Source organism: Mobula hypostoma, chromosome 1, assembly GCF_963921235.1.
Source record: "Mobula hypostoma chromosome 1, sMobHyp1.1, whole genome shotgun sequence".
Lineage (NCBI taxonomy): Eukaryota > Metazoa > Chordata > Chondrichthyes > Myliobatiformes > Myliobatidae > Mobula > Mobula hypostoma.
The window spans coordinates 1,015,875-1,029,531 of record NC_086097.1 but is presented as its reverse complement, the minus strand read 5'-3'; the positions used below and the strand labels follow the sequence as shown (position 1 = coordinate 1,029,531).

At 44.5% G+C, this 13,657-nt stretch overlaps 1 protein-coding gene across 6 annotated transcripts in view; it reads left to right on the top strand.

The window, feature by feature from the left end:
* Nucleotides 1–13,657, top strand: part of mlh3 (mutL homolog 3 (E. coli)) — a 120,597-nt gene that overhangs the window by 79,937 nt on the left and 27,003 nt on the right. Inside the window, exons 9-11 of one of the 6 annotated variants that reach the window (XM_063042921.1) lie at nt 9,436–9,459; nt 9,999–10,077; nt 11,980–12,131. The exons of 1 other annotated variant lie outside the window; for it this stretch is intronic. In XM_063042921.1, the coding sequence (XP_062898991.1) occupies nt 9,436–9,459; nt 9,999–10,077; nt 11,980–12,131 (255 nt within the window). Of the gene's footprint in view, nt 1–9,435; nt 9,460–9,998; nt 10,078–11,979; nt 12,132–13,657 lie in introns of those variants that run through there. 4 more of the 6 variants (XM_063042886.1, XM_063042904.1, XM_063042896.1 and 1 more) reach the window with 4 other exon arrangements.

Here is a 13,657-nt window from a genome sequence, read left to right as displayed (position 1 = left end):
ACTATGAGGCTATCAGGCAGGAACTTGGAAGCATAAATTGGAAATGGATGTTCTCAGGCAAACGTACGGAAGAAACGTGGCAAATGTTCAGGGGTTATTTACGTGGGGTTCTGAGTAGGTATGTTCCAATGAGACATGGAAAAGATGGTAGGGTACAAGATCTGTGGTGCACAAAGGCTGTTGTAAATCTAGTCAAGAAGAAAAGAAGAGCTCACAATAGGTTTAAAAAACTAGGTAATGATATAAATCTAGAAGGTTATAAGGCTAGCAGGAAGGAGTTTAAGAATGAAATTAGGAGAGCCAGAAGGGGCCATGAGAAGGCCTTGGCAGACAGGATTAACGAAAACCCCAAGGCATTCCAGAAGTACGTGAAGAGCAAGAAGATAAGACATGAGAGAATAGGACCAATCAAGTGTGACAATGGTAAAGTGTGTATGGAACCGGCGGAAATAGTGGAGGTACTTAATGAATACTTCAGTATCCACTAAGGAAAAGGATCTTGGCAATTGTATGGATGACTTACAGTGGACTGAAAAACTTGAGAATGTAGATATTAAGGAAGAGGATGTGCTGGAGCTTTTGGAAAGCATCAAGTTGGATAAGTCACCAGGACTGGACAGGATGTACCCCAAGCTACTGTGGGAAGTGAGGGAGGAGATTGCTGAGCCTCTGGCAATAATCTTTGCATCAATAATGGGGACGGGAGAGGTTCCGGAGGATTGGAAGGTTGCAGATGTTGTTCCCTTATTCAAGAAAGGGAGTAGGGATATCCCAGGAAATTATAGGCCAGTGAGTCTTACTTCAGTGGTTGGTAAGTTGCTGGATACGATCCTGAGAGGCAGGATTTATGAACATTTGGAGAGGTATAATATGATTAGGAATAGTCAGCATGGCTTTGTCAAAGGCAGGTCGGGCCTTATGAGCCTGATTGAATTTTTTGAGAATGTGACTAGACACATTGATGAAGGTAGAGCAGTAGATGTAGTGTATATAGATTTCAGCAAGGCATTTGATACGTTACCCCATGCACGGCTTATTGAGAAAGTAAGGAGGCATGGGATCCAAGGGGAAATTGCTTTGTGGTCCAGAACTGGCTTGCCCACAGAAGGCAAAGAGTAGTTGTAGACAGGTCATGTTCCGCATGGAGGCTGGTGACCAGTGGTGTGCCTCAGAGATCTGTTCTGGGACGCCTACTCTTCGTGATTTTTATAAATGACCTGGATGAGGAAGTGGAGGGATGTGTTTGTAAATTTGCTGATGACACAAAGGTTGGGGGTGTTGTGGATAGTATGGAGGGCTGTCGGAGGTTACAATGGGACATTGATAGGATGCAAGACTGGGCCGAGAAGTGGCAGATGGAGCTCAACCCAGATAAGTGTGAGGTGGTTCATTTTAGTAGGTAAAATATGATGACAGAATATAGTATTAATGATAAGACTCTTGGCAGTGTGGAGGATCAGAGGGATCTTGGGGTCCAAGTCCATAGGACACTCAAAGCTGCTACTCAGGTTGACTCTGTGGTTAAGAAGACATACAGTACATTGGCCTTCATCAATCGTGGGATTGAATTTAGGAGCTGAGAGGTAATGTTGCAGCTATTTAGGACCCTGGTCAGACCCCACTTGGAGTACTGTGCTCAATTCTGGTCGCCTCACTATAGGAAGGACGTAAAAACCATAGAAAGAGTGCAGAGGAGATTTTCAAGGATGTCGCCTGGATTGAGAAGTATGCCTTATGAGAATAGGTTGAGTGAACTTGACCTTTTCTCGTGAAGCGACGGAGGATGAGAGGTGACTTGATGGAGGTGTACAAGAAGGTGAGAGGCATTGATCATGTGGATAGTCAGAGGCTTTTTCCCAGGGCTGAAATGGCTACCATGAGAGGGCACAGTTTTAAGGTGCTTGGAAGTCAGTACAGAGGAGATGTCAGGTAAGTTTTTTACACAGAGAGTGGAGAGTGCGTGGAATGGGCTGCTGGTGATGGTGGTGGAGGTAGAAACGATAGGGTCTTTTAAGAGACTCCTGGATAGCTACATGGAGCTTAGGAAAATAGAGGACTATGGGTAAAGCCGAGGTAGTTCTAAGGTAGGGGCATGTTCGGCACAGCTTTGTGGGCCAAAGGGCCTGTATTGTGCTGTATGTTTTTCCTATGTTTCTATGTTATGGGGAGAAGACAGGAGAATGGTGTTGGGAGGGACAGTAAGTCAACCATGATGGAATGATGGAGCAGGCTTGTTAAGGAACTAGAGCTGCAGCTTGATGACATTCAGCTCATATGGGAGTCTGAAGAAATGATAGATAGGAGCTATAGGAAGGTAGTCACCCCAGGGTTGCAGGAGGCAGAAGGTGACTGTTAGGAAAAGGAAGGGAAATTAGCAGCCAATGCAGAACGCCCCGTGGCTGTTCCTCTCACTAATAAGTATACCGTTTTGGACACTGTTGAGGAGGACAACCTACTGTGGGGGTGGGGGGGGTGCGGGTAGTGGAGCTGCAGCGACCGGGTCTCTGGTTCTGTGGCTTAGAATAGAAGAGAGGTGAAGAGGGCTGCAGTAGTGAGAAGAGATTCCATAGTTAGAGGAATAGAGACACTTGGGTGGCATTTTGCCTCCTAGGTGCCAGGCTAAGGGAGTATTGGGTCCATGGCATTCTAAAGGGGGAGGGCATATATTAGCATCATTGACATGGGCTGGGAAAGACAAAGAGGTCCTGAAGAGAGAATATAGGGAGTTGGGTAGAAAGCTAAAAAGCAGGACCAGCATGGTAGTAATCTCTAGATTGCTGCTTGTGCTATGTGCCAGTGAGGGTAAGAATAGAAGCACTTGGCAGGTAAATGCGTGGTTGAGGAACTGGTGCAGGGGGTAGTGGTTCAGATTTCTGGATCATTGAGATCTCCTTTGGGGAAGATGCAACCTGTACAAAAGGAACAGATTACACCTGAAACTGAGGGGGACCAGTATCTTTGTGGGCAGGTTACAAGAGTTGTTCAGGAGGCTTTAAACTCATTTGGTAGGGGGGATGCAACTGGAGTGACAGTGCTATGGTTGGGGCAGTTGGTTTACAAATTGAGGTAGTGGAAAGTAACACCATAAGCAAAAAGCAGGCTGTTGATAGGGCAAAATTGCAGTCAATACAATGAGTTGCAGTGTAGAAGGGGTCAAAATTGAAAAGGGAGATGAATACAGGACTGAGGGTGTAACAGTATATGCATTAAGACCATAAGATGTAGGAGCAGAAGTCAGCCGTTCGGCCCATCGAGTTTGCTCCACCATTCAATCATGGCTGATCCAATTCTTCCAGTCATCCCAACTCCCCTGCCTTCTCCCCATAGTCTTTGATGCCCTGGCTAATCAAGAAACTATCTACCTTTGCTTTAAATGCACCCAATGACTTGGCCTCCACAGCCATTCGTGACAACAAATTTTACAGACTTATTACCTTCTGATTAAAGTAATTTCTCCGCTTCTCTGTTCTACATGAACGTCCTTCAGACCTGAAGTCATGCCCTCTTGTCCTAGACTCCCCTACCATAGGAAATAACTTTGCCATATCTAATCTGTTTAGGCCTTTTAACATTTAGAATGTTTCTATGCGACCCCCCCTCGTTCTCCTGAACTCCAGGGAATACAGCCCAAGAGCTGACAGACGTTTCTCATCCAGGCAACGTTCTTGTAAATCTCCTCTGCACCCTTTCTATGGCTTCCACATCCTTCCTGTAGTGAGGCGACCAGAAATGAGCACAGTACTTCAAGTGGGGTCTGACCAGGGTCTGATATAGCTGCAACATTACCTCTCGTCTCCTAAATTCAGTTCCACGATTGATGAAGGCCAATACACCATATGCTTTCTTAACCACAGAGTCAACCTGTGCAGCTGCTTTGAGTGTCCTATGGACTCGGACACTCCACACTGCCAAGAGTCTTACCATTAATATTATATTCTGCCATCATATTTGACCTACCAAAATGAACCACTTCACACTTATCGGGGTTGAACTCCATCTGCCACTTCTCAGCCTTGTTTTGCATCATATAATATTGTGAGCATCACTCAAATGTGGCTAAAAGTAGATTGATGGCTCTGGGTCTGTACTCGCTGGAATTTAGAAGGATGAGGGGGATCTCATTGAAACCTTTCAAATATTGAAAGGTCCAGACAGAGTAGATGTGGAAAGGATATTTCCCATGGTGGGAGAGTCTTGGACAAGAGGATACGGCCTCAGGATAAAACCATAGACATCGGAGCAGAATGAGGCCATCTGGCCTATCGAGTCTGCTCGGCCATTCAATCATGGCTGATCCTTTCTTTCTATCTCCTCCTCTACTCCAGTTCTCGGCCTTATCCCCTTTGATGCCATGTCCAATCAAGAACCTATCAATCTCTGCCTTAAATACACACAACGACCTGCCCTGCACAGCTGCATGTGGCGACAAATTCAACAAATTCACCATCCTTTGGCTAAAGAAGTTTCTCTGCATCTTTGTTTTGAAGAGGTGCCCTTCTATCCTGAGGCTGTGCCCTCTTGTCCTAGACTCTCTCACCATGGGAAACATCCTTTCCACATCTACCCTGTCTAGGCCTTTCAACATTGGAAAGGTTTCAATGAGATCCTCCCTCATCCTTCTGAATTCCAGCGAGTACAGATCCTGAGCCATCAAACATTCCTGATATGATCACACTTTCATTCCTGGAATCATCCTTGTGAACCTCCACTGGATCCTCTCCAATGCCAGCACATCTTTTCTAAGATGAGGGGTCCAAAACTGTTCACAATACTCAAGGTGAGGCCTCACCAGTGCCTTATAAAGCCTGAGCATCACATCCTTGCTCTTGTATTCCAGACCTCTTGAAATGAATGCTAACATGGCATTTGCCTTCCTCACTACCGACTCAACTTGCAAGTTAATCTTTAGGGTGTTCTGCACAAGGACTCCCAAGTCCCTCTGCATCTCAGATTTCTGAATTTTCTCCCTGTTTAGAAAATAGTCCGCACATTTATTTCTACTACCAAAGTGCATGACCATGCGTTTTCCAACATTGTATTTCATTTTTGCCACTTTCTTGCCCATTACCCTAATCTATCTAAGTCCTTCTGCATCCTACCCTTTTCCTCAACACTACTTCCCCTCCAGTAATCTTCGTATCATCTGCAAACTTGGCAACAAAGCCATCTATTCCATCATCTAAATCATTTATATGCAACATAAAAAGAAGTGGTCCCAACACCGACCCCTGTAGAACACCACTAGTCACTGGCAGCCAATCAGAAAAGGATCCTTTTATTCCCATTTGCTGCTTCCTACCAATCAGCCAATGCTCTAACCAAGTTAGTAACTTTCTTGTAATACCACGGGCTCTTATCTTGGTAAGCAGCCTCATGTGTCAAGGCCTTCTGAGAGTCCAAATATACAACATCCACTGCATCCCACTTGTAATCTCCTCAAAGAACTCCAACAGGTTCGTCAGGCAGGATTTTCCCTGAAGGAAACCACACTGACTTTGTACTATCTTGTCTTGCGTCACCAAGTACTCCATCACCTCATCCTTAACAATTGACTCTAACACCTTCCCAACCACTGAGGTCAGGCTAACTGGTCTTTAATTTCCTTTCTGCTGCCTTCTTCCTGTCTTAAAGAGTCGAGTGATATTTGCAATTTTCCAGTCCTCTGGCACCACGCCAGAGTCCAGTGGTTTTTGAAAGATTATTACTAATGCCTCCACAATCTCTACTGCTACCTCTTTCATGCACCCTTGGGTCTTTCAGCTCTTTGAGCACCTTCTTCCTTGTAATAGTAACTGCACTAACTTCTCTTCCCTCAGACTCTTCAACATCTGGCACAATCTCAAACACTACCTCTTTCAGAACCCTAAGGTGCAGTTCCTTTGGTCCAGGTGACTTATGTACCTTTAGGTCTTCCAGCTTTTTGAGCACTTTCTCTCTTGTAACAGTAACTGCATCCACTTCTCTTCTTTCACGCATTACATCAGGCATATTGCTAGTGCCTTCCACAGTGAAGACTGATGCAAAATTCTGATTTAGTTCATCGCCCATCTCCTTCTTCCCCGCTATTATTTCTCCTTCCTCATTTTCTAGTGGTCCTATAGCCACTGTCTTTTTCTCTTTTATTTTTAACATACTTGAAAAAGCTTTTACTATCAACTTTGATATTATTTGCCAGCTTGCTTTAATATTTCATCTTTTCCCTTCTAATGATTTTTTTTTAGTTGCTCTCTGTAGGTTTTTTAAAACTTCCCAATCCTCTATCTTCCCACTAATTTTTGCTTTGTTGTATGCCCTTTGTTTTGCTTTCACAATGGCTTTGACTTACCTTGTCAGCCATGGTTGTGCTATTTTAACATTTGAGTATTTCTTCATTTTTGGAATACTGTACATAAGTCTTGGACCTTCCTCATTTTTCCCAGAAATGCATGCCATTGCAGCTCTGCTGACATCCCTGTCAACAGCTCCTTCCAATTTACTTTCACCAACTCCTCTCTCATAGCACTGAAATTTACCTTACTCTACTGAAATACTGCTACATCATACTTTACTTTCTCCCTCTCAAATTTCAAGTTGAACACAATCACATTGTGATTACTGGTTCCTAAGGGATTTTTTTCACCTTGAGCTCCCTAATCGCCTCTGGTTCATTACATAACACCAACTCCAGGGCGCAGGCCTGGGCAAAGTTGTATGGAAGACCAGCAGTTGCCCATGCTGCAAGTCTCCCCTCTCCATGACACCAATGTTGTCCAAGGGAAGGGCATTAGGACCCATACAGCTTGGCACCAGTGTCATCGCAGAGCAATGTGTGGTTAAGTGCCTTGCTCAAGGACACAACACGTTCCATCGGCTGGGGCTCGAACTCACAACCTTCAGGTCGCTAGTCCAATGCCTTAACCACTTGGCCACGTGCCCACACAAATCCAATACAGCTGATCCCCTAGTAGGCTCAACGACAAACTGCTCTAAAAAGTTATCTCTTTGGTATTCAACAAACTCACTGTCTTGAGATCATTACCAATCTAATTTTCCCAATCTCCCGTGACTACCATAATATTGCCCTTTTGACATGCCTTTTCTATTTCCTTTTGTAACCTGTGATCCACCTCTAAGCCACTGTTGGGAGGCCTGTATATAACTGCCATCAACGTCCTTTTACCCTTGTAGTTTCTTAACTCAACCCACAAGGATTCAACATCTTCCAATCCTATGTCACATCTTTCTACTGATTTGATGCCTTTCTTTACCAGTAGAGCCACACCAGCCCCTCCGCCTACCTTTCTGTCCCTCCGATATAACGTGTAACCTTGGACATTCAGCTCCCAACTACAACCATCCTTCAGCCACAATTCAGTGATGGCCACATCATACCTAGCAATCTGTAATATTGAAATAAGATCATTCACCTTATTTCTTATACTACGCAAATTTAGATGCAACACCTTGAGTACCATATTTGCTATCCTTTCTGATTCTGCATCCCTAATGAGTTGATACTCAGCTGTTGCTGCAACTAAGCCCTATCACCTGCCTGCCCTTCCTGACAGTCTGACTGCATGTTATCTTTACTTTTTTTTTATCATCCATCCTATCCTGAGTCCTTTCACTCAGGTTCCCACCCTGCCAAATTATTTTAATCCTCTTCAACAGCTCTGACAAACCTGCCCTCAATAATATTGGTCCCCCCCCCCCCAGTAAATCATCCTGTTTCTATCCTCCCACACATGGCACAGGCAGCAATCCAGAAATTTCTACCTGGGAGGTCCTGCTTCTCAGCTTTCTACCTGGCTTTCTAAATTCTCTTTTTCAGGACCTCTTTGCTTTTCCTTCCTATGTCATTAGTACCAATATGTACCAAGACATCTGGCTGCTCTCCCTCCCTCACCAAAATGTTGTGGATGTGATCTGAGACATCCCTGACCCTGGCACCTGGGAGGCAACATTCCATCCGGGTGTTCCGTTCACGTCCACAGAATCTCCTGTCTGTTCCCTTCACTATTGAGTCTCCTATCACCACCACTCCCTTCTTCTCTCTCTTTCCCTTCTGCACCATGGACCCATGCCCAATGCCTGTAAACCCGGACCCAAAGCATTCTCCCGGGAGGTCATCCCCCACAAAAGTATCCAAAGTGGTATACTTGTTTTTGAAGGGAATGGCCAGAGGGGTGCTCTGCTCTAACTGCCTATTTCCATTTCTCCTGACAGTCACCCAGTTACTCACCTCCTGCATATTTAAGGCAGAGTTTGTTAGATTCTTGTTTGGGTAGGGCATCAAGGGATACATGGAGAAGGCAGGAGATTGAGGTTGAAAGGAAAATTGGATCCGCCATAATGATACGGCAGAGCAGGCTGGATGGCCAAACAACCTAATTCTGCTCCTCTATCTTATGGTCTTATGAAAAGCTGGAATGCAAAGGTAAGCCAGCTAACAATATTAAAGAGAATACCAAAGGTTTCTCCAGATATATATATAGTGTGAAAAAGAGGCAAGAGTAGATATCAGACCACTGGAAAACAATGCTGGGAAGGTAGTAATGGGGGCAAGGCAGTGGCGGATGAACTGAATAAGTGTTTTGTATTAGTCTTCACTGTGGAAGAAGTTAACACTATGCCGGAAGTTCGAGAGTGTTGGGGGGCAGAAGTGAGTGAAGTTGCTATTACTAGGGAGAAGGTTCTTAGGAAACTGAAAGGTCTGTAGGTAGGTAAATTATATGTTATAAATTAAGGATTACAGCTGTGAACTTAATCTCCAAGGATACACATTGTGTACAGACCCCCAAACAGTAGTAAGGATGTGGTCTACAAATTACAACGGGAGATAGAAAATGCATGCCAAAAGGGTAATGTTACAATCGTCATAGGAGTTTTCAATAGGCAGGTATTTTTGGAACATGAGATTGGTGCTGGATTCCAAGAGGGTGGATTTCTGAAATATCTACAAGATGGATTTTTAGAGCAGCTCGTGGTTGAGTCCATGAGGGGATCAGCTGTTCTGGATTGGATGTTGTCCAATGAACCAGAATTGATTAGGGAGCTTACGGTAAGAATCCTTGGCAAAAAGTGATCATAATATGATTGAATTTACCCTGAAATTTGAGAAGGAGAAGCTAAAGTCCGATATATCAGTATTACAGTGGAGTAAAGGGAGTTACAGAGGCATGAGAGAGCATTTGGCCAAAATTGATTGGAAATGAACACTGGCAGGGATGATGGCAGAGCAGCAATGGATGAAATTTCTGTACATCCCAAAAAGGAAGAAGTATTCTAAAGGCAAGATGACACAACTGAAGTCAAATCCAACATAAAAGCCAAGTGTATGTTTTGCAATTGAGTTTGTGTTGAACTGGGTTGTTTTCATGGCAGTTATGGAGTGCTGCTGATATTCATACATTCTATCCCTGCTTTCTGAACCATTTCCTCTCTCTACACTTCCAGGAGTTTCTCAGAGAACAGATTGAGGTGAGTGCTCACTCAGTAAGGTAAGTGTAATGAGAATGGGTGGCTTCATGGCTCCAGGCAGGGCACAGTTCAAAGTAAAGTTTAACAAAAGTACACATGTGTCACCATATAAAACCCTGAGGTTCATTTTCTTGTGGGCATTCAGTGTAAATACAAATAAATATAATAGAATCAATGAAAGCCCACATACAACCGGATGCACAAACAACCAATGTGCAAAAGATGATAAACTGTTAAAATACAAGAAGAAAACTATAACAATAAATAAAGCAACAAAAATCAAGCGCGTGAGATGAAGTGCCGTTGAAAGTGAGGTTGTGGGAGCAGATCGGTGATGGGTGAGTGAAATGTGCATGTGAACTCAGGGAGTATGCGCTATTGGCAAATCCATACCAGTGATGTTAAACAGGGTATGAGTGAGAGAGTGGATTTACTTCACCATCCATCAGCATGCTATTGGTGGGATATGTTTGTTCTCCCCCAGTGGTGGCACAGCCATGTCCCCCAGTAAATCTAGGCCTTGCCTCTCCTGTGTCCAGGTGCTTCAGTCAACAGGAGGATTCCAGGGTGTGTTGTCACGTACTGTGCTCAAGGTGCTCTCTTCGCAGGCCTGCCACGGTGAGTCATTATGAAATGGGGAGCAGAGAAAGAGAACTTATTGATCAAAATAAATGTTATTCGTAATAAAACGGAGTTTGGGAGCACCAGGTCAGAAAGTGGAAGGATGGAGCAGAAAGTAGATATCAGGACCGGTAAACAGGCAGGAGCAAAGTAATAGGTACGCCAGGACAGATAGTTTGAAGTGTGTGTATTTTAATGCTAGGGATATTATGGATAAAGGTGATAAACTCAGAGCATGGGTCAGTACGTGGAACTATGAGGTTGTGACCATTACAGAGACTTGAGGGAGGGTCAGGAATGTGTCACTCACAACTCGCTGGAGGAACTCAGCAGGTCCGGCAGCATCCGTGGAAAAGATTGGTCAATGTTTTGGGCCGGAACCCTTCGTCAGGACGGAAGAGGGAAGGGGCAGAGGCCCTATAAAGAAGGTGGGGGGAGGGTGGGAAGGAGAAGGCTGGTAGGTTCCAGGTGAAAAATCAGTAAGGGGAGAGATAAAGGGGTGGGGGAAGGGAGGCAGGGAGGTGATAGGCAGGAAAGGTGAAGAAAGAATAGGGGAAAACACAATGGGTAGTAGAAGGAGGCGGAACCATGAGGGAGGTGATAGGCAGCTGGGGGAGGGGGCAGAATGACAGAGGAATAGAGGAAGGGAGGGGGAGGGAATTACAGGAAGTTGGAGAATTCAGTGTTCATACCAAGGGGCTGGAGACTACCTAGACGGTATATGAGGTGTTGCTCAGGAATGTGAGTTTAATGTCCTAGGGTTTTTATGTTTTAGAAAAGTTAAAGAGGGAGGTAAAAGGATGGGGGGGTGTGGAGTTACACTACTAATCAGGGACAATATCACAGCTGCACTCTGAGGGGACATACTGAAGGGCTCATCTACAGAGTTTATATGGGTAAAACTCAAAAAGAGGAAGGTTGCATGAATAAAATCTTCTCAGGCTTCCAGTTGGGTACAGGTATTGATCTTAACGGAAGTTTCGATTTTTGCCATCTTGATTAGGGATGATGCCTGGGCAGGTCTAGTCTGGTGATAATATATACATACCCCTGTCATCTGTCCCACCTGATTGACCCAATTTCCAGTGAATACAGATCCAATAGATCCAGTATCCAATGAATAATGACCCAATCTCTTCCCATCCCTCAGTCTTGCCATCCCAGTGGTTACAGAGCTGATAGACCCAGTCTCCAGTGAATACAAATGTAATGCTCCCACCTCCAGTGAATGCAGATCTAATAGACCCAATCTCTCCTTATCTCTCAGTTCTGATATCCCAATGAATACATAGTTAATAGACCCAATTTCCAGTGACTACAGATCATAGACCCAATCTCCAGTGAATACAGACCTTAGACCCAACCTCCAGTAAATACAGATCTTAGGCCCAATCTCCAGTGAATACAGATCTTAGACCCAACCTCCAGTGAATACAGGTCTTAGACCCAACCTCCAGTGAATACAGGTCTTAGACCCAACCTCCAGTGAATACAGGTCTTAGACCCAAGCTCCAGTGAATACAGATCTTACACCCAATCCCCAGTGAATACAGATCTAATAGACTCAATCTCTCCCTATCTCTCGGTACTGACATCCCAATTAATACAGAGCTAATAGATCCAACCTCCAGTGAATACAGAGCTAATAGACCCAATCTCTCTGTATCCCTCAGTCCTGCCATCCTGGGAATTAAACGAGTTAACTTTTGTTGCACTGTCTCCATGACAAGCAAACCTTCCTCAGACAGGGAGTCTAAAGCTCTAAACAAGGTCCCACCAATGGTCCATCTACCTCAGCAAGATATCCCCTTCTCAAATCCTCCTGCAATTGAGGCCAATGTACTATTTGCTGCACCTGGACACCTGCATTCAGTTAATTTGTCTCTGTAATGTTGATAGGGGCAGTGAAGTTTGGGGATACACTGAGTGTGGACGAGTGTAGGAGCCTCATCGACTCGCTGGCCAGCTGCGACCTGCCATTCCAGTGTGCTCACGGACGACCCTCCATGCACCCTCTGGCAGATCTGGATCATCTGAATATTGACCACGAGGTATAGGACTCCCACCCAGTACAGTATCCTGTGAATCATTATCTTAGGGTGTGCAATGCAATATTTAGCCAGCAGTTTGTGCACCGCTCCATGCACGTCACAGTATGGTATGGGTTAACTGTTCTGTGCTGTGTAGTACATGGGGTAATGTGTGTGAATGGCTTTACACACCATATAAAAATAAAATGTTATATGCAGGATATTGTGTTGTAAAGGGTAAGGCTACAGTGGCATGATAGACACGTAATACTGTGTTATACATCTGTACCCATGGTTGTGACTGGCAGAATAACAGTTAACAGTCTGAAAATGACCCAGAAATTGGTGGAGCTGTAGATGGCAAGGATACAGCACATCATAGATCAGCTGGGAAGTTGGTTGTGGCAGATAGAATTTAATCCGGACATGTGAGGTAATACACTTGGGAGAGTCAAATTCTGTTAGGACATGTAGAATAAATGGTAGGGGCTGAGAAGAGTTGAAGGCAAATGAGCTCAGGGCATGGATCAACACCTGGAATTATGACATTATAGCCATTAGTGAAACTTGGTTACAGGAGGGGCAGGACTGGCAGCTCAGTATTCCGGGGATCCATTGTTTTAAACGTGACGGAGCAGGAGGGATTAAAGGAGGAGGGGTGGCGTTACTCGTCAGGGAAGATGTCATCAGGACCGACTGGAGAACTCGAGTAGTGAGCTGTTATGGGTAGAACTGAGAAATAAGAAAGGTATGATCACATTAGTGAGGCTGTACTGCAGAGCACCAACAGTTCTAAGCATTTAGAGAAACAAACTTGTAACAAGATTGCAGACTGTTGCAAGAAACATAAGCTTGTTATGTGGGTAATTTTAACTTTGCACACATGGACTGGGAACCCATACTGTAAAACGACTAGATGGGATACAGTTTGTCAGATATGTTCAGGAAAGTTTCCTTCATCAGTATGTCCGAATGAGAGAGCATGCGACAATCAATCTGCTATTAGGGAATGAGACTGGTAGGTGACAGAAGTTTGTGTAGGGGAACATTTTGCATCTAGTGACCACAATGCCATGAGTTTCAAAGTAAATATGCAAAAAGATAGGTCTGGTCCGCAGGCTGAGATTCTAAGTTGGAGTAAAGCCAATTTTGATGGTATTACAAAAGATCTGGCAACTGTGGATCGAGACAGGTGGTTTCTGGTAAGGTGGATAGTGAGGCTATCATGCCTTGCAGAGGGATCAGCATTTGCTGGAAAAATGGCAGATGGAATTTAATGCAGACAAGTGAGAGGTTTCAACCAGGGTAGGTCTTATACAGTGAATGGTACGGCACTGAGGAGTGATAGAACAATGGGATCTGGGAAAACAGGTACATAATTCATTGAAGGTGGCTTCACAGGTAAGTAGGATCGTGAAGAAAGCTTTTGGCACATTCGCTTTCATAAATCAAAGTAATCAGTACAGGAGATGGGAAGTAATTAAGTTGTTGAGGCCTAATTTGGAGTGTTGTGTGCAGCTTCGGTCACCCATAATACATGGGAGCTA